Source organism: Lissotriton helveticus, chromosome 6 (genome assembly GCF_964261635.1).
Source record: "Lissotriton helveticus chromosome 6, aLisHel1.1, whole genome shotgun sequence".
NCBI lineage: Eukaryota > Metazoa > Chordata > Amphibia > Caudata > Salamandridae > Lissotriton > Lissotriton helveticus.
The window spans coordinates 230,915,742-230,941,926 of NC_136067.1; the positions used below are offsets into that span (position 1 = coordinate 230,915,742).

At 45.2% G+C, this 26,185-nt stretch overlaps 1 protein-coding gene across 1 annotated transcript in view; it reads left to right on the top strand.

Moving 5' to 3' along the window:
• The first annotated feature begins 8,797 nt into the window (after positions 1-8,797).
• Positions 8,798-26,185, top strand: part of LOC144762464 (meprin A subunit alpha-like) — a 108,703-nt gene continuing 91,315 nt past the window's right edge. Inside the window, exons 1-6 of the mRNA XM_078647675.1 lie at positions 8,798-8,952; positions 9,038-9,062; positions 9,151-9,204; positions 12,351-12,391; positions 12,475-12,550; positions 15,540-15,657. Coding sequence (XP_078503801.1) covers positions 8,884-8,952; positions 9,038-9,062; positions 9,151-9,204; positions 12,351-12,391; positions 12,475-12,550; positions 15,540-15,657 — 383 coding nt within the window. The 5' untranslated portion in view covers positions 8,798-8,883. The remainder of the gene's footprint in view (positions 8,953-9,037; positions 9,063-9,150; positions 9,205-12,350; positions 12,392-12,474; positions 12,551-15,539; positions 15,658-26,185) is intronic.

The following is a 26,185-nucleotide window of genomic DNA, read 5'->3' on the forward strand; positions in this document are numbered from 1 at the left end:
ATATTCACTGCTGAAGGGGTTGGGAGAGTCCCTTAATGCCCTGCAAGGGCTTGTTTTCTGTATTTCTCTCTCCTGTAGTGCCCCAAGGAAGAGTAAGTGCACCACCAACGTATGTTACGGTTTTGGGAGTGGCATTGAGTGCAGCAGCCCCTTTGGGAAGCAGTCTAAAAACTGCCGATTAGTCTCTCGGGTCACTGAATTCATGACCCCAGGAGAGTTTTCCATTGTTTTTAAAGCACTCCAGAGCTGGAGGTTTTGCTTTACAGCTTGGCAGTGCAGGGAATTTTAAGTAATTTAATGTGGCCTGAATGATGTAGCTGCTCAACTTTAATTCCTTATTACAGTTGGGTATTACTGTGTCTTTGACTTGTATCAAACTGATACTAATAACTTTTGCAACAAATATCTAAAAGCTCTTTTTAATTGTTTAATTTCTATTTAGATTCTATTTTTCGTCTTTATGTTTGCAAACATGCTTTCCCTTTCATGTGAAAGAGCTACACCACCAGGATATATGACGGTACAACGCGTACCGTCACAACGCATACCTTTACAACGCGGCCGTGACAACGCAAGTCGTTACCACGACTTGCGTTGGGGGGGCGCGGATTTCGAATAGTTTAATTTACTATTCTAACACCAGTCCCCGTGGACCCTAGGGAAGGTGTTAGGATAGTAAATTAACTATTTTTAGACCTTGAGCGCCCTCCAGCGCAAGTCGTGGTAACGACTTGCGTTGTCACAGCCGCGGTGTAAAGGTACCGCGTTGTGAAAACATCGTTGTAAACGATGTTTACCACACCACCAAGTATTTAAGTGGTTTGTCTGAAAGGTCATGATGAGACCATGTATTATAATTATAAAGTATCCTTTGCCGTGTACGATAAGGTTATTACAAGCTGCCTATAAGTTCTATAACCTTATAAAGGAACTCGGTGATAGGCCTTGTTCTTCCATATGGTCAGTGACTCGCATTATACTTATAATGTAACCCAGGGGGTACCTTAGCCCAAATATAATGTGGCGACTTTTTAACAAAGCCAATAGCCTTGCCTTATATTATAATGTGGTGGCCCAAGGCAAATCCAATAGGCTTGTCTCATGTTATAATGTGGTGACCCCTTTGACCAAGTCATAGGCTCGACCTATATATTGATGTTGTAACCCCATGACAAAGCCAATAGTCCTGTTTTATTTAAATGTATACCCCCCTATATGAGGATGTTCCATCCGGTATATATTAGGGGTACTGTGATTTTGGAGGTCATGTAATAAATGGACATTTCCTTTTTAAAATAAAATTCACTGAGTGGACAATCATTTATTGAGTGTTAATATTGTGTACCAGTGAATCGAAATTTCTCACCAACACCACTTCCCATGAGTAGGCCTTGAACTGCTCTGTTTCGCTCTCCTGAAAGTCGTGGTGCCCCATGACAAAGCCAATAGGCCTGATTTATTTAAAATGATAACCTCCTATATTGTGATGGTCTATCTAGTATACATTGGAGGGGTACTGGGATTTTGGGGGTCATGTAATAAATGTACATTTCATTTTTAAAATAAAATTCACTGAGTGGAAAATCATTTATTGAGTGTTAATATATGTCTCAGGCCAGCCAGTCCAGAGCCTGTGTTTGCAGCTTACGCCATCGGAACTAACACACTCGGAACCGACGCTTCACTCAACGGAGCCTACACATCGCCATCACTGCGTGAAGAAAATCGACGCATCACCTCGACTGCAGGCTCGACATCGACGCATCGCTCGTCTGCACCCTACCTCTTGCTTTTTCGGCCAGGATCAAGGTACTCTGCTCATCGTGCCTGCGTGGCTCCTGTCTCCGACCTGCGCTCCATCATGGTCGGCTTGAAATGCAGACTGCCCCAGTTCAGCATGACCAGATAACCCACATAGGCGCTTATTTCTTTTAAGCGCTAGAACACTTTTTATTCTTTAAAAATTCATATCTTTGCTTCTACCCATTAGATTTTTGTTGTTTTAGGCTTGATTTATCTATAAAAGTATTGCCTATTTTGCTAAACCAGTGTGCAGTCATTTAGTGGTGTTTTCATTGTGTTACTGTGTGTGTGTGTGTTGCACAAATATGTCACACAATGCCTCTTAGGATAAGCATGACTGCTCAGTGCCAAGCTACCAGAGGGTGAGTACGGGTTATCTTTCAGTATGTATCTGGCCTACCCTGACGAGAGTGGTGGTCCCTGCTTGGACAGGATACATACATCTGCCAACTAGAAACCCCTCTTGTTACGATATCCCACTAGGTAAAAACACACATCTACTCCATTTACCTCTATGAAATGCCATGTCAAATGGACGCATGGCAAAATACTGATGCTTCAGCATTCTATGTTGCTTTCCTCACCACAACCAATAACTCATACTTTAAATTTTCTTTTACAAAAAATAGTGCTGCCTGCATCTCTTTCTCGTGGATGAGGTGCCATTCCTGTGGGGTCATAATACATCTGAGAGGTTTATGGGCTGTGAAGTACATGAGCATATACCTAGGTTAAAGGTGTATACACTTTACCAATATAACCACTGCACACAGGTCTGAGGTTTTCTCCATGGTAGCTAAGTAGACTACGTTGGTCATTGAGAGCAAGCGCTGTACTACATCTGCATGCTTCCAACATGTTTATGTGAACAAGACCATGGGATCTGATGGCCTACATGTAACACCTTCAGAGGTAAATCTAATGTAAACAGTGTATGGGTGTGTACCAGCTGGGCTGTGAGTAGGACAGGGATGGAGAACTGGAGGAGTGACCAAGTGAATAGAATGGATCTGGGGTCATCACAGTGCGAGACAGTTAAAAGAGTGAAGAATGGGAATTACAATCAACAGGGCAGTCAGTTTGTGTGTGGCTTGGGGATTCATGTAGCATGATATTGAACAGAGCAGGCCCAATGATAGGGTTTATCAAACATACCAGGTGGTTCTCCTAGTATCACAATAAGTAGGGAAGATCTTGGAAGATGGGATGAGTGTGGAAATAATTGTAGCAGAGCTGGGGGATTTGGGTAACTCAAAAGTGAAAAAAGTTGGGCTTTGGATTTGGGAGCTAGATAGTAAGCACAGTGAGACCATACCTAGTGAGGCATAATGAGGACAAATATCTTTATTTCTTCTGGTTATTCCCTCTTACACTTGTGCTGTATTCTGCATCACACATTCAAAGAGGGAAATACATCTATGGATAAGATTTGTGCAGGAAGGTATCCCTTCCTGCACAAAAACAATCCTGCCTGTTACACTGGCGCCCTTCCACGGTGCCTGCCTTTATAGGCAGCAAAGAGTGTGTCATGCTCGTTCCCTTTCACACAACGCAATGCAGCAACTTTGCTTGCTGCTCTTCTGTGCATGAAAGATTGGTAAATATGCCCCTCAGTAGTTCAGACACTCACTGTCAAACCTTAAGAACTGGCATCGCCAGCTGGAATTTAAGAAATCAAGGAAGTCTTCTCCAGCACCAAACTGAGAATCTGGGAATGCAGCCCCATTAACTACACCAGTTCCTATCTACTTGTAATTCAAAAAGTAATTGAAAACCAGCTCTTCAAAGAGCACTACCATACATGCTGTATCAGCGCGGGGATACACAGTGTTGTGCAGCCAGGCGCTCTATAAATGTTTTATTATTATTATTATTATTTAGTGGCGATGAAACCTACCTATTCTATTAACGAGGTAAAAAGCATCTTTGGATTGTTTTTGTGCAGAAAGTTGCCCCTTCCTGCACAAAAACAATCCTGGTACCATCACAGGCACCCTTGCACCATGGTGCCCGTGTGCCTCTGTTGGTGCTGGTTGCCAAAACGATGCCAGCCCAAGAGGAAAGGACAGGAATGCACCGTTTTGGATAAATAAGGTGCATTCCTGCCCTGCGCCACCAATCTCATAAATATGCCCATAAATATATATGGAGATTAACCTTCATTTAAGTTTAAAACCTTCTTCCACTTTCTCTGAGAGCACTCCAAGATCTGTTCCATGTAAGGAAAGCATTAAAATCCTAGCTTCTCCCTGAATAATGGTTTACATGTCTTACATGTTTTCTGCATGTCGAACAGGTTTTCTAGGAGGCAAGCATCAGGATACCTTTGAGGTCACAGTAGTGCTCTAAAGTATGTGTTCATTCATTCATTCATTCACTCTTTTAAGTTTAACACATTAGGTCAATGGGGAGGAGGAGCTAAAAATATTGTGCATTTTAAAGGGCCAGCACATTTCTGTTTTTAGGATATTGACTCAACCATGCGAAGTAGGACTTTGAGGAACAGAAAGGAAGTGACACTAATGTGTCGTCCTTCATTTCCAATTTTGCATCAATAAATATATAAAGTTAACCACCTCAACCATGAAAGGCATCTACTCAGGGGCCCCCACGACACCTGCCCTCCACACATCTACCACAGAGCCGCCACCGCCATCGCACCCGAACTACAACGCACCATCAACAGCAGCTGACCACCAGGCACCTTCCCAGATGACTGGAAGCTCGCAGAGGTCTGGCCCCTGCTCAAGAAGCCCTGGAAGGGTATACTCAGATGTGAGTCCCTTGCTCATTGCACCATCAGGATTCAAGCAAGCCGGGCCGACGACGCCTGAAATGGCAGAAACTGGTCCCCGGAAGCTAGTTTCCTTCCCAGTACAAGAATTGGCTTGGTAGTTTGGTTTGCCCTGTTCCCATCATGCACTGGGACTGGAACAGACAAATTTGCATATAGCCAAGTTCTGAGCTGGGATGGTGCAGTGAGCTAAAAAACGGTGATGGATCAAGCCCTGATCTTTGGACTGGGTAAGAGTGGTCTGCTTAATTCAGGCACTCTGTTCATCACCACCCCCTTTTCTGAATCATTTTGTCCACCATAAGCGTGGAAGGGTATACTCAGATGTGAGTCCCTTGCTCATTGCACCATCAGGATTCAAGCAAGCCGGGCCGACGATGCCTGAAATGGCAGAAACCGGTCCCCGGAAGCTAGTTTCCTTCCCAGTACAAGAATTGGCTTGGTAGTTTGGTTTGCCCTGTTCCCATCATGCACTGGGACAGGAACAGACTAATTTGCATATAGCCAAGTTCTGAGCTGGGATGGTGCAGTGAGCTAAAAAACGGTGATGGATCAAGCCCTGATCCTTGGACTGGGTAAGAGTGGTCTGCTTAATTCAGGCACTCTGTTCATCACCACCCCCTTTTCTGAATCATTTTGTCCACCATAAGCGTGGAAGGGTATACTCAGATGTGAGTCCCTTGCTCATTGCACCATCAGGATTCAAGCAAGCCGGGCCGACGACGCCTGAAATGGCAGAAACCGGTCCCCGGAAGCTTGTTTCCTTCCCAGTACAAGAATTGGCTTGGTAGTTTGGTTTGCCCTGTTCCCATCATGCACTGGGACAGGAACAGACTAATTTGCATATGGCCAAGTTCTGAGCTGGGATGGTGCAGTGAGCTAAAAAATGGTGATGGATCGAGCCCTGATCTTTGGACTGGGTAAGAGTGGTCTGCTTAATTCAGGCACTCTTTTCATCACCACCCCCTTTTCTGAATCATTTTGTCCACCATAAGCGTGGAAGGGTATACTCAGATGTGAGTCCCTTGCTCATTGCACCATCAGGATTCAAGCAAGCCGGGCCGACGACGCCTGAAATGGCAGAAACCGGTCCCCGGAAGCTTGTTTCCTTCCCAGTACAAGAATTGGCTTGGTAGTTTGGTTTGCCCTGTTCCCATCATGCACTGGGACAGGAACAGACTAATTTGCATATAGCCAAGTTCTGAGCTGGGATGGTGCAGTGAGCTAAAAAACGGTGATGGATCGAGCCCTGATCTTTGGACTGGGTAAGAGTGGTCTGCTTAATTCAGGCACTCTGTTCATCACCACCCCCTTTTCTGAATCATTTTGTCCACCATAAGCGTGGAAGGGTATACTCAGATGTGAGTCCCTTGCTCATTGCACCATCAGGATTCAAGCAAGCCGGGCCGACGACGCCTGAAATGGCAGAAACCGGTCCCCGGAAGCTTGTTTCCTTCCCAGTACCAGAATTGGCTTGGTAGTTTGGTTTGCCCTGTTCCCATCATGCACTGGGACAGGAACAGACTAATTTGCATATAGCCAAGTTCTGAGCTGGGATGGTGCAGTGAGCTAAAAAACGGTGATGGATCAAGCCCTGATCTTTGGACTGGGTAAGAGTGGTCTGCTTAATTCAGGCACTCTGTTCATCACCACCCCCTTTTCTGAATCATTTTGTCCACCATAAGCGTGGAAGGGTATACTCAGATGTGAGTCCCTTGCTCATTGCACCATCAGGATTCAAGCAAGCCGGGCCGACGACGCCTGAAATGGCAGAAACCGGTCCCCGGAAGCTTGTTTCCTTCCCAGTACAAGAATTGGCTTGGTAGTTTGGTTTGCCCTGTTCCCAACATGCACTGGGACAGGAACAGACTAATTTGCATATAGCCAAGTTCTGAGCTGGGATGGTGCAGTGAGCTAAAAAACGGTGATGGATCAAGCCCTGATCTTTGGACTGGGTAAGAGTGGTCTGCTTAATTCAGGCACTCTGTTCATCACCACCCCCTTTTCTGAATCATTTTGTCCACCATAAGCGTGGAAGGGTATACTCAGATGTGAGCCCCTTGCTCATTGCACCATCAGGATTCAAGCAAGCCGGGCCGACGCCGCCTGAAATGGCAGAAACCGGTCCCCGGAAGCTTGTTTCCTTCCCAGTACAAGAATTGGCTTGGTAGTTTGGTTTGCCCTGTTCCCATCATGCACTGGGACAGGAACAGACTAATTTGCATATAGCCAAGTTCTGAGCTGGGATGGTGCAGTGAGCTAAAAAACGGTGATGGATCAAGCCCTGATCTTTGGACTGGGTAAGAGTGGTCTGCTTAATTCAGGCACTCTGTTCATCACCACCCCCTTTTCTGAATCAAGAAGCCCTCAGCTGACCTCACAGACCTCAAGAACTATGGGCCATCTCGCTCCTTCCCTTCGCGGCCAAAGTTGCGGAAATAACAGTCAATGGGGAACTGACAAGATTCATTGAAGACAACACCATCCTCGACCTGTCCCAATACGGGTTCGGAAGCAACCACAGTACAGAGAATGCCCTACTCTCCGCCACAGACAACAGCCGCACCCTCCTGGACCAAGGCCACTCCACAGCCCTGATACTACTCGACCTATCAGCAGCCTTCGACACCGTCTCCCACAGCACACTCGTCGCCAGACTACATGACGCCAGCATACAAGGAACCGCCCTAGACTGGATCTGATCATTCCTCACTGGAAGTTGCCAAATGATTTGACTACCACCCTTCCCCTCCGATCCCACGGAAATCACCTGCGTAGTCCCACAGGGGTCATCACTAAGCCAGACCCTCTTCAACATCTACATGGCCCCCCTCGCCGCCATTGTCCTACAACAAGGCTGTAACATTGTCTCTTATGCTGATGACTCCCAGCTCATCCTCTCCCTCACCAAACACCCCACCTCCGCGAGACTCAAATTTCAGAAAGGAAGACAGGATGTCGCAGTTTGGATGACCAACAGCTGCCTAAATCTCAACCCTGAGAAGAAAGAAGTCCTCATCCTCTGAACCTCCCCTTCAGCATGGGACAACACTTGGTGGCCCAACACCTTCCTCGGACCACGTCAGAAACCTCGGCATCATACTCGACTCATCCCTCACCATGAACCGACAGGTCAACACCGTCGCCACCAGCTGTTTCAACACCCGCCGTGTCCTCCAAAAGACATTCAAATGGATCCCCCCAGAGTCAAGGAAGACAGTCACCCACTCACTCATCGCCAGCAGACTGGAGTATGGAAACGGACTCTAGGCCGGCATAAACAAGTCCCTACTCCGCAAACTCCAGATGATACAGAACACCGCCGCCAGACTCGTCCTCGGCATCCCTCGGCACAAGCACATCAGCCAACACCTTTGAAAGTTCCACTGGCTCCCCAAGGAGAAAAGAGTCACTTTCAAAATCCTCACCCACATCTACAAATACCTACACGACACCGGACCCAAATTCCTCAACGTCAGAATCACCTTCCGCGTACCCAAAAAAACCTCCGATCAGCCAACCTTGCACTGGCCGAAACACCGTGCATCCAGAGAGCCAGAGCAGGCGGATGGTCATTCTCTTACATCGCAGGCAAAACCTGGAACGAGCTCCTGGCAGACATCAGGCGCTCCCCCTCCCTGACTAAAAACCTTCAGGAAGATTCTCAAGACCTGGCTCTTCAGCTTAGCAGATCTACTGCCCCGCCCCCCGCCCCCTCCCCCAGCACCTTGAGACCCTCACTGGTGAGTAGCGCGTTTACAATTCCCTGATTGATTGATTGAATTTCTAAACAGCAGCCCTTTAACAAATATAAAGGTGTAAGGTCCAAAGAATGTGTTTAGTGTACATGTAGTGCTGAACGATCTGTCATAATTCGGAAAACTTTCTATTATCTAGAGCCGTCAGGGTTTCAGGAAAATTTTACACAGGGACGTAGCTACCATTGGTGCAGCAGGTACAGTGGCACCTGGGCCCAGCGGCCGGAGGGACCCAGTTAACTCTGAATATTGCTCTATTTTACGATTAAAGCAGCAGCTTGGGGTCACTTTCCTTGCACTAGGGCCTATGGCTCACTGGCTACAGATAGTGATTTCATAAGCAATGGACTTGGGTTACCGATAAGGTAGTGCCTCTGCAGTTTAACACACCTTTTCCTTGTCAAAAATTGCAGATAATAACTTGTCTCAGTTTATTGGCCTCATTCTGGAAAACAGTTCAAAGTTTAAAGTATACATATAAAAAGGCATGTAACAACAGAGCCCTGCGGTTCTGTCCCAGCAGCAGCCATGGTCTCGTCTGGGGTTTTAACATACATTTTTCTAATTGTAATATTTGTAAAATCTGAAGCATTTTCGGTAAGCATTTCCTCAGTGATGTTTTGGCGTGAGTAATTTTGTCTTAATAATTCAAACTATTAAAACATATATTGATTTGTTTCAGGTTAAACGAGACACCACATTAAACGGTAAGCAGCGAATGATCGACTCCCCCTCTTACCCGTCATTTATGTCTATTTAACGCGATATTAAACTTTCTTTTTCTATTTTATTAAGAACATGAAGTAGATGCGGGTGAATTACGAGAAGATATCCCTGAAATAAATAGCGGTAAGTTTCATTAGGGGCCGATAACATAGTTTTCACTGTGGGATAGACAAATATAAGTGCTAGTTATGAAAATGATTAGACACATATACTCACTGATCTACTATTGATTATATATGATGTACATTCAATGGACGTTATTTTCCTTGGCTGCCCTAAACACCGAACAGCATCTTATGCTGTTCGTTATTCGCTCGGTCAATATGTGAAGTTCCCCTGATTGGCTGCTGAGTCTGGGGGCTTTGCTGTATCTTTTATTTGTGCAGTTTTACATAGCGCGAACTCAACCCGAAGGTATTGGAGGGCTTTACGTGAGCACCAGTTACTTTGCACAAGGACACATTCATTTGTGGTAGCACAGAGTGAGTTGCCAAGAATCACAGGATGTTGAGCCGATGGCGAGATTCGAACCTTGTTCCCCAGCCCCAAGGTCGGCAGCTCTGACCTTTACGCCACATCCTCTACCTCCCATCAGGAGAAAATGCGAACAAAAGGAATTTTCGACACGAGTCATGTACAGCATTAGGGGTGGGGGCGGGGGATAGCGTGCATCCCCATACCTTCATGCCTGCTGGTGCCCTTGCATGGCAGAGCACATACACACTGAAAGTGCAAGGCACTTAAAACTGCACGGGCACTCAGGTGAGACGTTTCACTGCCACTAAGCGCAGGGCATGGTCCGGGCATGGAAACAGCTGCCAGAACCGGCGGTTCCGGCTCTATGGCACCACAATAAATAACACATGTACGCATGTCTTGCTATCTCTGGGAATTAGTGGGCATTAGTTACATTCAGTCTTTTCCATTATATAATATTTGATTATGCATTTCACACTTCGGCGTTATCTTTCAGTATATGAAATTACCAATTGGCGTTAAATACTCAATTAAAGAGGCAACCGCCTCTATTATGTTCGAGTAGTTGCTAATTACAACCTAACCCAGTGGCACTTTTTATCAACTGCAGAAGCAGAAAAGTTAAACCTGAAAAGATGTAAATGTATGCCTTGCAGGTTATTTGTAGATGTTTGAAACAGGTGCATGATTTACCAAGCTATTTCGTCAGGATTGCCACTGTGACAGCGACCTTTGATTGCCACAGTTGTACAGCGACCTTTGCAACAAGCGCATTATTACACTGAGCTGTCCGACTGGGATGGAATGTTAGGAACTTCCGCCTATGCTCAGTACGCCACGCAGGCGCCATATTTACTCTATAAACAGTGTTATGATGAGTCAAAGTTGCGACCAGCAGATTGAACAAAGATCTCTACAGCAAGCGCATTAACCACTTCGGCTGTCTCACTAGTGCAATACTCTGGTTTTGGGTAGATACGGTTGCAGCAAGTGTCTTAACTACCTAAGCCTTACTATCCTCTTTGGCACGAGAGTTTATAAAATAATGGATATTTACGGACATAGCATAGGTTATCGTGGACCCCACCCCTCATACTCTGCCCTATTCTCCACTTCCTTTCCTTTCGCTGTCTCCATTTTGGGATTGTAATAGCTAGTCAAAAGTACAGAGTTCCTCTGATTGAGTGAGATCAAGGGGGTACTGAACACGGTCTGGTAGTGACACCCAGGAAGGATCACCAATGTGTGTGTGAAGGAGGAGTTCTCCTTGTTGGAACTAGGGCTCTCACACACCTAGAAAGCTAGGTGTCATGCTTCATCATATGAGCCTGCCCCTCATCAGGTCGGCGCTGCAATACCCGACGGGCACCCGAAATCCGGGCTCCTTATCTGGGATCTTTTGTTCCTGCTGGTGAGTGCAGTGGGGGTGAGAGGTCAAGAGAGTGTAGTAGGGGTAATGGAATTCAAATAGGTCAGTTAGTCCTAAACAAACTTTATTATGGAGGTAAACTGTTCAGTACCCCCTTGATCTCACTCAATCAGAGGAACGCTGTACTTTTGTCTAGCTATTCCAGTCTTCCTGGCCTGTACACTGCACCTCTTTAAACTAGCCCTCAGTCCCCCTCTTTGGTCTCGCATTTTGGGATTTCCAGAGTAAATGTTTTCCATCTCCAGCACTATCTGATTTCTAGTGAAATGCATGATTTGATAAATGTATTTGGGGCAAAAGACTCCATGTGGAAATGTGCCCCGAAAGGCAAGGTGTACCTTCTTTCTCGTTGACAAAAAAAATCCATAAGCTTCTTGCACAAGGCGTACATTCAGCAGGATTCAAACAAAAGTGTTCGTTAATTAACAAAAATGCGCATTTGATGCATTCAGGCCTCAGAAACGTTTTACACATGGACAACCTGTGGAAAATGAGCTACTCTGATCAGAACCGCTGGCTTGGCAGACCGATAATGCTGTACTGGGGATTGTTTGACCTTTTACAATAAAATAATTGTGCAAAACTATTATAAATGTGTCAGTTTCCGACAGTCGCTTTGAATGGCTCGTATATGTCCTCCGTATTGTCATGGATTCAGTTTTCAAGATGTAAAAAGAGATATAAAGTAATAAGAGGCAGGTACAGCTAGTATTTCCAAATGTTCGACAACCCAACTATGGATGTCACAACTGGGCTGTAAAAAGGGAATTTGAGGTGCATTCTACACACTGCAATGCATTGCAATTATTAATTTAATGACAAAGTCTGAAGGCAGTGCCATTTCTCTCTTCCTTTTCAAAAGAACCGGAGTACCAGTACAGTAACCTGTTATAAGCATTCAGTGCAAGGGTTACACCAAAAATAACAACTGTTTCCATTGTCAAAAAATTATTTGCTTCAGGCTAGACTGCCACAGACCAGTACTTAATTTGTAAAAAAAAAAGTAAGTGCCAGGGCCCTCGTCAGGAGGCCAATTGCAGCTAAGCTCAAATTAAGCACTGCCACAGAGGTCCTTCCTCCAATAAGAGGAGAAATTGGGATTCGTTGAAAGAAAGACTAGACTGTCAGTCACTTCTCTAAGTTTCGCTGACTCTGCCAAACATAACAGTGAAACAGACTTTAACTGTGAAGCTTAGGTGTTTAGGGATAAAACAGTGTTAAGAGCAGGATGTACCACAAAGACAGACCTCATGGCCGATATCAGAAACATCAGGGCATGTGATCTTGCAAGAGCCAGAGTTTCATTGTTTTTAATACATAATGCAGGATTTTTTACAGCCATATTTCTATTTTTGTGTTACAGCCTTCGGACAGCGTCTGTTTCAAGGGGATATCGTAATGCCAGTAAGTAAAGGCTTCTCTAAGAGTGACTTGAGTGTTTTATTACATTGGCCGTAGTGTGGTAACACCTCCCTTCTCTTGAACAGCCCGAGCGCAACGGTCTGAGGAACGAGAGCTACAGATGGACTTTCCCCATCCCGTACATCCTGACCGACAGTCTGGGTAAGGCGAACATTCTTTAGGCTTCCTGGAAATTGATGTTCCTAAAAAGAATGTTCAACAATAGTCAGTGCTTAAACTTTGGAGGTAAAATGAAAAGTGGGCACAATCCCCAAAACGGTGTTCTTTTATTGCCTCAATAATTGTCATTTTAATTAAGTGATTGCACTACCATTCGTGAGAAACCTTTTGAAAATTGATAACTTTAGAAATGTAAAATTTAAAGCCCTATTGAATAGAATCTGGCTCTGCTTGAAAGTTAAAATACTGCCTTCTTGTACCACTCTCCAGTGTGAGCTGTCTTGAGAAATTGTCTGCATTAAGAGAAGAGTGCCTCCGAGGACTGTGCCCCAGGTGGCACTAACTTGTGATATGTTCCAGATAAAAAAAGTGAAGCCTGTAGAGGCGTTTGGACCATTGTAGCCAGAATCAGTAGCTAAGTTGATCTCAGAGGTTCACTGGTAACATGTCTGATGTAAGTCCAAAATAGGGCCAGGAGGGCGGGATCTATGCCCTATCTCTAACATACCCAAATAAACTATATTTGTGTATATTTCATCTGAATGAAGGCCCTTGGCAAAGCCGTTGTCCTTGGCAATGTGGCCTGGATCCAGCTCCCCTGGACCTTTGATGGACACCCCTGCCATATGTCAATGTTTCATTCTATCCTACTTTGTTTGCTGCAAAATAGTGCCCGTGGCCATTTGAGCTAAATGTTTTCTACATTGAGCAGCTTATTATTTACTTAGATGTCATCTGGTAAGAACCACCAAGGTGCGGTTATACAACGAGCGAGTGGTGCAGAAGCATGAGGTGGTCATTGACATCCATACTTTGCTCACAGTCAGAGAAGAAGGATAACATGAAAATTATTTCTTGGCTAAAACCTCCAAAACCCATATCCCAATGGGATTTTGATGACTGTTCATAAATTGGAAGCTGGGGCACCTAACCTGCCCCACAGGGCAATGTAAGAGCCACTGTGGATTTTGGCAAGGGAGCAATTTAGTTCCCATTTATAGAAAGAGGCTAAGGGCCGATCCTAATAAATGCTGTCTACTAGCATTATTGGGCTGTGAGGGGAGACTCTTTGTAACACCCCTTAATGAACTTAGAGGATTGGGTGGCCACAACAGGCTGATACTGCTTGAGCAACCAGGGGTTCCAGCGACCTCAAGCACAATCAATGCTATTATGGTTTTATGTACTAGGTTTTACTGCTGCTGCGTTGGCTGTTCCATAACGTTTCACAAAAGTTTATCGTGTGGATGATAACCTGAAGTTAGTTATGCATGAATACATTTTTGTAATCATTGATTAGGACATTGCACTCAAATGCTTGGGTGAGAATAAACAGTCTTAGTCTGTTCTTGGTCTGAAACTAGTCTGCGCTCTCTCTCTGGTGCTAACTGCCCTCTGTTTGCAACATTTAGCTTTGGAGTTTAATGGTGTGCACTGCCAACTCTCTAATCTTGGCGTCAAACCACATGTCTGTTAATTTCATTTTTAAGAATCGTATTATTTTGATCTTACAGTGAGCAAATACATTAACATACTGAAATCACAATCGCCTGTTAATTTACGTAGATCACATTCTCGGTGATTGATTAGATCCCAGTTGGTGTGCCTCATTTAAGTGTACCCGTACAGCGGTAAAACTAAACTTTCATTGATAGAGGTTCCATGTGTGACCTGTCATCCATGGTGTGGTCTTCTCTCCCAATCTGTTTGCCTTAACCCCTCTAGCTTTCGGAATTTCGTGTTTATTGGCATTAGGACTCTGTGCACTTTACCACTGCTAACCGGTGCTAAAGTGCTTGGGCTTTCTCCAAACCTGATACAGTAAGATTAAGGCACAGACTTTACAGGGTAGTAACACACTGTGCTAGGAAGAATGGGGGGAGCATTAGCAGTGGATCCAAATTGTAGAGATCATGGAGCTGCAAATGTTGATGCCGTTGTCAATTCTTCCATAGTACAGTGAAGGCTTGCTTGCAGAAAGAAGATGGATGACGTGTTGTCAGGCCACAGTGCTGACACACATCAAAAAAGGAAGGGTGTAGGCAGGGACGGATTACTTTTATTCACTTCCATGTGCCTTTCAAATACTATCGAGTAGGGGCTAGAAATATACTACAAATGCGGATGAATGAAACAACGCGGTCCTTCATTTGTGATGCACCGCAAGCACATGTGATCAACCCATCTCTACCAATCTGCACAAACATACACAAGAGCACTGTTAAGGCATGATAAAACAGATCTAGCCTCAAATACACTGGTTAATGTATGTAGCAGGCAACCTATCAATACCACCCCCAGAGCTTGTTTTCTGTTGAAGGTGTGCCCCTAAATAGCATGCAGTTATATTTTTGGTGAACAACTGTGAGCCAGCAGATGCTACACATCCACACCCTTGTAGCTGTAAGAGGTGTAAGTATTCCATAGGGAACACGGTTCCACAGGTTTACGCTCTTGCATGAATTTTTGTTCATTCAAAATAATTTTGTTCATGTAAAAGGCTAAGATACACAGCTTAGATAAGTGTTATGAAACGTTTATATATATTTAATGAAGAGGATGTACATTTGTAGGTCCGGCTGACAGCAGCTGGCCATAAGACATATTGTTACCAATGAGTTAAGATATATATAGAATGGGTTTTGGCCCCACCCAGACACATATTATACTCACACCTCATGCTGTAGAATCATTCCACCTCAGATGGAGTACCTGCATTGCAATACATGGTGGGCTATTTGACATTCTGAAGGACACGGAATCATACGACATTAAGATATGTATCTCATAAGTGCATTGTATATAGAAATACATGACTTAGGTTTGACAGGAATGTAATAAATAATTAATTTAACCATATGATGTTTTATGAGGGACATTCTATTTTGTAAGAAAGTTCCCCTTTGTCTTATTTTCAAAGCAGTGCACAGGTTATTTGGGATACTTAAAACAGATATGTTGTGTTTTACAGATCTTAATGCTAAAGGGGTCATCCTTAAAGCCTTCGAAATGTACCGCCTGAAGTCATGTGTAGATTTTAAACCCTACGAAGGAGAGCCAACATACATCACTTTTCAGAAGCAGAGTGGGTAAGTTTTAAAATGACATTAGACAAGCTTTTTCTACTAATGTCTATATCATTTGCTATGGTATGCTATGCTTTGTTCCAGGCTCTCTAGACACAGAGGGCCTGAGTCACAAAAGTAAACTTACACTTTTGTGTAGGTTTAAGATATTTTGCAATTCACAAAGAAAACAGCGGATGGGCGCACAGGAAAAGTGGCTTTTGGGCAGGGTTGGGGGGTCAAGGCACTAATGCCACACACAACAGAGCCTCAATTGGGGGGGGGGGCAGCGAGGGCACCAGCCAACCCACACTCCTTTCCCCTGCATAAACTCTCTGGGACCACAGTTGGTTTTTGGTCCATTGTTTGTGTTCACTGCTGTTCACTGCTGCTGTGAGCCGTTGGTCAGGCGTCGCCGCTGATCGGTCGTGCAAGCGAGCCGGGAGCCGGGAGGATTGTTGCCGAGACGCTGTTGTTGAGACACCGCGGGCATTACTGCCGAAAATCCCGCTTGCTGCTGCTCATTATTTCTCTGGTGCGGTGCGGGAACGTGCTGCCCGGGAGCTGTTTGGAAGCCGGGACCAGGGCCGGACTGGGAACCAAAACCGGCCCTGGCAAAGTGCTCGGCCGGCCCCCCGCCCCCCGGGCGGGAGGGGGGCGAGCGCTTTGCCAGGGCCGCTTTTCAGCCGATTTTGTTACAGGGCCGATTTTGCAGCTATGCTGCAAAAACGGCTCTGCAACAAAAACGGCCCCCAGAGCCCGAAACCGGCCCCCACCCTTGCGGCCGACCGGGGGATTGCCCGGTGCCCACAACGGCCAGTCCGGGCCTGGCCGGGACTACCGGGGAGGAATCGGAGTGGGCTGCGGACTGCGACTACGGGACCCCGCCCCGACCTCTGCTCCACATCGCATTAGAGCTGTATCAGCCGCACCGGAGCCGCATGGAAGAGAGACTGAGCGGCTGAGCGGCTTGAGCAGTTTGAGCAGCTAGTGAGTGACTGAGAGAGGAGGGAGACCTGCTCGCTGCCTATATTTGCCGAGCTTGCATCGCACTACCGATCTGCCGGTCAGTTGGCCGCTCGGACAGCAATTCGCTAACCGGAGCTGAGCCCTTAGCATCGTAGTACATAGTACACAGTACACAGTACAATTGATTTGGCGCAGCTACTATTGTGACTTTTTGGATTCTCTGTTCCTATAGAAACTGCTAGCTAATTGACCTCCACTCAGTCCATTGCCCATTGTTCGTTGCCCATCGCCCGTCCGCTTGTCATCACACCTGATTGCAGAGTTGTTCGCCTCACAGATTGTCCCAAATCTAGCGCCACTCTCTGCAGTCTCTGCAGCGGCGGCGGGTGGCTGCTAGTTAAGTAGGGCAAGGTACGGCAGGGCGGGGAGGGCAGTCTGGGTTGCTCGGGAGCTGGAGTACAGTAATTTTCTGCAGCGAGCATTTGGTCTCAAGTGGAGCTTGGACTTTACTGGCTTCACTGGCTATTCAACTGGCTATTCAACAACTTCAGCCCCAGTTCACTGCCGGGGTGCCTTCTGGGGGCCTGTTTGCGCTTGATTGAGCTGACAGTCACACGGGGGTTATAGCTGGAACAGTCTGGAAAATACCAGCGAAAACAGTACCAACAGGGCACATAAGGAGATCTGCCCATCTGGCCTCGCTTGACACCCTTCAACTACCCTTCAACTACCAACTACCAACCAACTCGTAATCAAGGGACCGAGTCTACAAAAGGAGATCAGGAAGGGTTCGAGGAGGCCCAACGAGTAAAGGAGGAGCAAAAAAGCGTAAACAATAAATTAAGACACCCGAGGAAATCAAAGGGTCTCCGCCAGCTAAACTTAAGCCGACGTCACAGAGCTCCTTAATAGATATAACATCGGACAAGCCTGCTTCTAAAAACTCAAAAAGTGACACCATGGTCAATGCAGAAAGGAGAAAAAAAATCAATCAATCTTCGTTCCAGCCCAAAATTTACACAAAATTCTGCTTTTTAAAAAACGCAGGGGACACCCTATTCTCAAAGATCAACGAAGAATCAGGATTACAATCGCCCCTGGAACCAATTCAGCTACCTCTACCTTTTCAGTTTAGTGGAACACAGCCCCTACAGGACAAGGACAAGGATAAGAGCATAGGAAAAGACAGTACAATGCCTATATCCTCACCTCAAATAACATCAACACCCCAGCCTACTAATTGTGAGTCAAAGCGAAAGACCGGTTCTGTGGGAGCCATAATAGGGAGGAAACTGACCATAGATACCAACCTAATCCAAATACATTGGTCAAATAAAGCAAAGGATAGGTCACCAAGAACACTAGATAATAGCGGACTCAGCATCAGCGACAATGCCGAGGGCAACGGTAGGAGGAACACAAAAAGCCCAGAGGTCACAAGCCGCCTCGAGGAACTTATAAATAAGGAGGAAACTGGAATTAATCGTGAGGAAGAGAAGGACTTATCTTTGATAGTCCTGGACACTTCTTACAAAAAACAAGAGGCTGGTGACAAGAAGATGGAAAGGACTCACAGTGAAGAAGAAAGTCAAGTGAGCCTAGCGTCAGAGGTGATAGAAATATCCTCTTACTTGGGGAAGGAAGAGTGGGAAGAACTTACAGCTGCATATCCTCAAGACCAGAATAGCAGCAGAACAGCCTCAGACACACGGCCCATGAGAACTGAAGGCAAGCAGGAAAATCAGGCGGAATCAGGCACGCCAGAAGGAGCAGTAAACTTTAAGGGGCCACCTGGAAGCCAAGAAAATTTCTTAAAACATTCTGGGCAGGAAAGCGCCTGGCCCAGCCTCCTAAATACAGTACAACTCTTGGTGGATGCACTACACTACCAATCGGAGAAAATGGATGCCCAACTAACGTTACTAGACACTTTAGCTGTGTTTGTGGTCGCCATAGATGGGAAGCTGGGCACATTAAATATGCTTCTTCAGAGCAAATTGGGCCACCTACAAGACACAAATAGAAGCACCAGTAGTGGATGCAGATGCGACCCAATTATTGATAAGCTATCCATCCTGCCAACACTATTGACAGACCTGTGCACAAAGCTCAAAAGACCTGCCCAGCAAAACATTACGCTGGAAAATGAGATACAGGGTCACACAACAACAAAAGCCACTAAAATTGCTCTTCCCACACAAACAGAATTGGTTGAAAAAGGAAAAACTGGTGAAGATTCAGAAGCTGTAAGAAAGATAGAACTGATAAGCACAGGCACACAAGCACAAGCTAAAAAGAATGATCCAAATAAAAGCATAGCGGGCAAAGACATGGGATCAATGAGCCCTCTACCAACGGACAACATAGACGAAGATGACATCGATATAAAACCTAACGCGAAACAGAGGCGAGCTAAAAAGCGCAAAGGCAGGAAACATAAGCTCTTCTCAAAACGCGAAGGATTTACACAACTCTTTGGCCGACCTACCATCACAGAGCAAAACAAATCACAATCTGGGGAAGAAAAAATCTTAAGTCAAAACCCCAATGAAATGTGCCAAACACCTGATAACCTGTCGAAAGCAAACACCAGAACAGATGAACAAAATGCCCATTCTCAATACGGCCAATTAGTATCCGCACAACCAACTAGGAATAGCCCAACACTTGTTGACTCTGCCCTGCCAAACGTACTAAAAAACAACATAAAGACCAGCCCCAACCTCACGCAAAATACAAAACAAGGTCTTACTCTGGACATAATCGACAAAAGAGTAGAAAGCCAAGGCATAGGTATAGGTTTGACGGATAGCCAATTATACGCCATCAATCAAGCAACTGCGACAATACACACACGGGGAGACCGCACAACAACAGAACCGGCACCTGTACATCTGACAGGCAATGTGCATTGGCTGCGCGGAAGGGGGAGACACAATGATCCCGAAACCCTTGCACCTCACCAATGCGCCAATGATCAAGCGTCAGGAGGAGCGACCAAAACCGACACCTATCTGGTAAAAGCAAGACCAACAGAATACGCAGTCCCGAAAACACCTATAAACATCTACAATGGAGGGCGGAGTATAAACGATCAAGGGAATACCCCTGACGCTATATGGTTTAACCCAGATTACATCTCCAAAGGAAGACATGACATCCTCAATAGAAGCAATATATTACGGCTATTATCACACATCCCTTCACTGGCAAACGTATCGAGCACAGATTTGCTGTCTATTGAATTTATAGACTTAGAAGGCACAGGAAGGGAAGCGACAAAGGCGATTTGGGCCTCGGGTGAAATAGCGCAGAAAATTCTATCAGAAGCCGAGGTATTAAAAAAGTGGGGTATCACGATAAAACCACATATAAAGTCAAGATACCCGGACATATTATACCCAGAAGTAAAGCTGGACCCTAGAGAAAATGCTGCCAGCTCCAGAACCTCGGTTCTTAGAGGCGCGGCTGGGCCATGTGGAACAAGTAGCAATGAGCACATTGAAATTACCTGCTGGAAAGGAGCAGACCGTGTCGCTAAAACTGAGTTGAAAGATCAAAGATGGATTGTGAGATCCACAAAAAATAACAACTGACAAATCGACCAAAATCCACGGGAGCATAAGCCAAACAAACTGCGCATATGCTCCTGGAATATCAACGGTTTAGCCACTAAAATGCTGGATTCAGAATTCGTAGCTTATATAAGATCTTTCGACATAGTGGCTCTACAGGAAACATGGCTCGCCGAACCCCCACATCTCCAGGGATATCTACGTTATTTCACAGGCACTAATAGGTCAGCTAAGTATGGGCATCTCAAAGGTGGTCTAGCGACTTATGTAGCAGCCACTAGCTTTGTCAGGACAGAAGAAATTGGTCCTTCTTCAGCAGCTAATCTTGCAATTAAGCTGGCTTTAGCACCCCAAGGTTTTGGTAAAGCCAATACTGACTGCATTCTTATCAATGCTTATATCCACCCTAAAGAAAAAAAAAGCAGCAAAGGAACTATACAACTTCTTGGAGGAATGCATCATGGGAAGATCAACAACTAACATTGTGCTCACAGGGGATTTCAACCTCAACCTTATGGGTACGCCACAAGAAGAGGCAATTTTAGCTCAAAATACATCTTGGGACCTTCCACTGCAAGAAAAACTTCAAACAACTAAACAAACAAAATTGGGTATACAGACACTCGAAGAACTGGAACATTTCAATATCAGAGCTCTAAATGGCAGATTTGTGGGAGATAATCCGCCAGCCCCAATTTATTACTCTACAAGGGCAAACAGCATATTAGATTACACCTTTATCTCATTACCTCTTTTTCACTATACAACCTCGTTCCGGATAGGGAAAAAAGCTGATAGTGACCACTGCCCTCAGGAAATAGTCTTGGATATTGCGAGACCTACATTCGAGCGATCAAGTGCCCCAAAAGAGACCATCCATACTGTTAACTTCAAAAAAATTAAGTACTCGGCAGCGATGGGTGAATTCTTATCAGGAAGGGCACAACAACATTTTATGGAGTGCACTGGTCCAAATGAAGTTACAAAATGGGAACAATTTGCAACCACCATGTCGAACTATGCAACGCAGCCCAAAGCATATGCAAAGTACAGCACTATGGACAATCTATCTCGAGAGCATAGAGTAAAAATTAAGGAAGTAAAAAACATGATTTATCGTTCAATGAGGGAAATACAGCTGGACCCCAATGAAAAAACAAAGCAAAATCTTCTCCGGACACTGAAACTCAAACTAAAAAAACTGAAATGGGAGGCAACTAAAACAACGGAGGAAAACTTGTGGGCGAAACTTCACTCAGATATTAAACAGAATGATGGGGCAAGGTTTTGGAAAACCATTAACTCGCTAACATGTCCGGCAAACCTGGGGGTCTCATCTAACATTACAGAGGAAACATGGGCACTCTATCTTGGCAAGCACTTTAATCAAGATTCACCAAAAAACCAGGACTCATACAATTTTAATATCAGTAAAGACCACAATGTTGACAATGCACAACAAACACAATTGAGCACAAACACTAAAGACAAACATGAATTAATCAATCTTTCAAATCTACAAAATAACATCACACGCCAAATCAAAAAAGGCAGAAGGGAAGGAGCTCCGGGACCAAATGGGATCCCGCCAGTCCTCTTCAAGCAAGACGTGGGTTACTGGGCAGCAGCTCTTGAACCCCTTTTTTTTTGGAAATCAGGTGCTCGAACATCTTGCCAGACTCTTGGAAGGGCTCCATTATTACTCCAATACATAAAGCAGGGGATAGGGCTCTCCCTCAAAACTACCGACTAGTGGCCCTAATCGATAATGAGGCAAAGTATTTTGCAGGTCTACTGCTGGAGGAACTAAGGGTATGGGCTACAAAGAAATCCCTGATACCGGTTTATCAGACAGGCTTTGTTAAAACAGTGGGCACGACGACCAATATTCTAACTATGGGCCTACTAATAGACAAGGCAGATACGAAAAAACTGCCCCTACATCTCTGCTACATAGACTATAAAGCGGCTTTTGATAACATTAACCGGAATCTTCTGTGGTCAAAATTAAAGGGCTGGGGTATCTCAAAACCGCTGTTGGACCTGTTAATAAACCTGCATATGGAGACCTGGATACAGATAAAGGTGGGGGACGGCTCACTGCTGTCTAGGCGCATACCGACAAACAATGGCCTCAAGCAGGGCTGTGTCTTGGCCCCAACATTGTTTAATCTGTTTTTGGGCGAACTGGCGCCAACTCTGACCAATTGCAACTCACATGCCCCTAAATTAGGAGGGCTTAACCTACCATTGCCTCTTATATGCGGACAACATTGTTTTAATAAGCCACACCAAAGTAGGGCTTCAAAATTATTATTATTATTATTATTATTAATCGGGTTTTGTAAAGCGCAAACAACCCGGAGGCCTCGTAGCGCTGTGTATAGTCATACTAATGTAAGGGGAAGAAGATACGTTTTCAGATCCTTCCGGAATTTTAGAAGGCTGGGTTCACTACGAAGGAGAGTGGGCAGAGAGTTCCATGCCTTCGCGGCATTCCAAGAGAAGGAACGCCCACCCCATCTGGAGCGTCTGATCTTATTGACAGTAGCCAGGAAAGCAGTACTAGATCGCAACGATCTGTGAGGAAGGTAGGGGTTTGCAAGGGAGCAAATCATGGTAGGGGCAGTCTTCCACATGGATTTGTGCATGATACACAACGATTTGAACAACACTCTGGCCTTAATGGGAAGCCAGTGCAGTTTCCTCATGGCCATTGTGCCTGATTCCCGTTTGTTGAGGCCTAGTAAAAGGCGAGCTGCAGCATTTTGTGTCACCTGCAACTTCCTTATTGTGGAGGTGGGAGCCCCTAAATATAGGGAGTTCCCATAGTCCAAACGGGACAAAATAATGGCTTGCACCATTATTCTACGGGCTTCGAAGGGGAGAAGTGGTAGCACCTTTCTCAGCATACGCATGAGCCCAAAGCATGTGGCGGACAGAGTAGTAGCTTGTTGCAAAAAGCTGAGGTTAGTGTCCAGCCAGATGCCTAGACTTTTTATATGGGACTTTGGTTGGGGTGGAGGACCCATACACAGGGGCCAGTCCGACATAGGACTGGGGATGGTTGAGTTGCCTAGCATCATGAGCTCCGTTTTCTCGCCGTTTAGTTTTAAATGCGAGGTAGCCATCCACTGAGCGACCGCTACCAAACAATTACTTAGATTCGAGGGGGAAGAGTCAAGCTGGTTCATAGATACAACTAATTGTGTATCATCGGCGTAAGTAACTATGTCAAGGCCGAACGAGTGCACTATATCAGCAAGAGGCTGCATATAAATATTAAAAAGGGTAGGGCTCAGAGCAGAGCCCTGGGGCACACCTTGGTCCAGGGGCCAAATTTTTGAATGGGTAGTGCCCTCAACAACCTCAAAGGAGCGGTTCTCCAAAAAAGACTGGAGCCAGTGCATGGCCTTCACAGAAATTCCCATTTGATAGAGGCGGTGGAGGAGAATGCTGGTGTTGACAGTGTCGAAGGCGGCACTAAGGCCGAGCAGCATAATTGCTGTAGTGCCGCCTTGATCCATTTGTTTCCTAGCCAGCTCAGTTACCGCCAAAAGAGCCGCCTCAGTTCCCAATTTGGGACGGAAGCCAGCTTGGGAATCATGAAGTAGATGATGATTTTCTAAGAATTGGGTAATGGACGTGTTGATGTGTTTTTCCAAAACCTCCTGAACAGCACACAGAGTTATTCTGAGGCAAATGATCTAAAAGTAAATCTCGAGAAAACTCAAACTATGACTATCAGTAAAAGAAAAAGGAAAATCTTCTTGTGGTTTTGGAACAAATCTCGCATTAAAGACACGCCAACATATAAATATTTAGGCGTGAAGATTGACAACGGCGGTCGATTTAGTGTACAAAGGTCTAGCAATAAAGCTAAGGGGCTTGCTCTGGCAATCGCTTTAAAAACACTGAATAATAAGTTATCTGGTCCATCACTAACACCTTTGGCAGAAGTTATCCGAGCGAAATTACTCCCCACAATAACTTATGGAAGTGAGGCGCTACGAGGCAGGGATTCAACAATACTTGACAGCACAATCATAGAATTATCTTTAGCCTTCCCAAGCAGACTTCCCCACCACAGATTAGGCTGGAGTTTGGCATTCAACAACAGCTCCTGGCACGTCAGGGGGCTTACATCTGTGTTTGGGACAAAGTGAGGAAATCTGCACAAGGAACACTGAATGAATATCTGTGGAGGGAGCTAGAGCAGACTCCGACTTCGCCTGCAGCTAAATATTTAGCAAAAAGCCTTGTAAATACCGGGCTGGAACAGCTTTGGGCTTCCTCCTTAGATCACAAAACCTTCAACAAATTGGTAAAGAAATCTATCAAGCATCAGTCGTGGGTACAAGATAAAACAGACTTCTCAAAAAGAACGCACGCTTGGATGATTTTGAACTCATATGTGGCAAAAGCTCCTCAGAACTATTTTGGATTGGGCTTTGCTGAACAGACCAAAATGTGCTTTTTAAGATACAGGCTAGGGTTGCTGCCCTGCATTCAACATCTCCCACACTGGCTAAAAAAGAAAGCAGGTTTGCTATGCCGGCTATGTGGGAATATACAAGAAGATATGCTCCACCTGCTATGCTCTTGTGAGAAAATGCATGAGGAGAGGAAACTTTTTTTGAAACCCCATTTTATTCGATTTGGAACACGAACACGAAGGAGTGCAGTACTTACCTGTTTTTCATCTCAGGATCCTCAACTGAGTTGCAGCCTTGTAAAATTTTTAAAGGCTGTGGAGGAAAAAATGCCAGGACTAGAATATTGAAGCGACCTGATCTTAACCTGTTTTATAATATAAACTTTGCCTACTGTTTAAATATTGGGTGACAAATGAAAGGCCAATATGATTTTATAATTATGACGAACAGAACATTAATGTTCACACTATGATGGTTTTAAAACATATGTGATTTTATATTGTGTTTAATTTTAACGCATATTTTGTATAGTATTGCATTGGTTTTAATTAACTGTGCAAATAAAATTATCTTATCTTAAAATTATCTTATCACTCCTTTGCTCTACTCACCTCTGGTCACACCGTCCAGGATGCTCCAGAACTCATGCGCAGGGTGACCCCAACTTCCATGTCCTTATCGCATTACCAGCAGGAAAGAGAGAGGGAGATTATGCCGAGGGGCATGTATATAGCACATATACCTGGACCCTACCCCTCCTTTATGCAGAACATGATTCGGCTTTAGTGTGCCGCATGGGTGGACCCCGTGTCTCCCCCACTCCACTTAACTCAAGGTGAGTGCATGGCCTCAAGGGAAGAAAGAGGGCTGGAGCGGTGCCCCTCAATGCAACATCAAAGGGTCAGCCCCTGATGTTATCGCGCTTCGCGTGCAGCTGGCAACCACATTCTTCATAGGAGACAACTGCGTTGTGCAGCCAGCAGGACTCTGTGCCTCAATCAAGCTGACATAGGGAGGGCACAAGTTACAAGAACCATCACTACTTGGGTCTGGGACACTTTGACACATTGGGGTAGATTTACTAATATTTTATGCAATGGAGTAGAGCAACAAATGCTGTGTGAGAGAGGGTGCAGAACAGCTCCAGTTCTATGCTGTTTCTTTCTCCCCCTGCACCAGCGGGGTTTGAATCAACCTTGCTTCACGCACACACCATTACTCCTAGTGTAAGAGTGTGTGTGTAATGTCTAGCATAGCATTTCATACTGGAAGGATACTCTTCCAGTGCAAAGCACTATGCTTAGACATGTTTAAAACCTTTCCCACTTTGAATATGTGCTATCCAGAACAGTACACATGCTGGAAGGGTTAGGAGAAATAAAAACATGCTTTAAAGAGGCATTATTGTTTAGCACAAAGACCTGTCTACAATTTTTAGTAGACCAGGCTTTCCATCAAAACCTATGGGGGGTTGCATCGGAACACTCAACCCAAGAATAACCAGTTTCAGGGGGTGCAACACTCCATACAACCCCTTTTGAAAATACTCCCTTCAACCAGATAAGAAAAGGC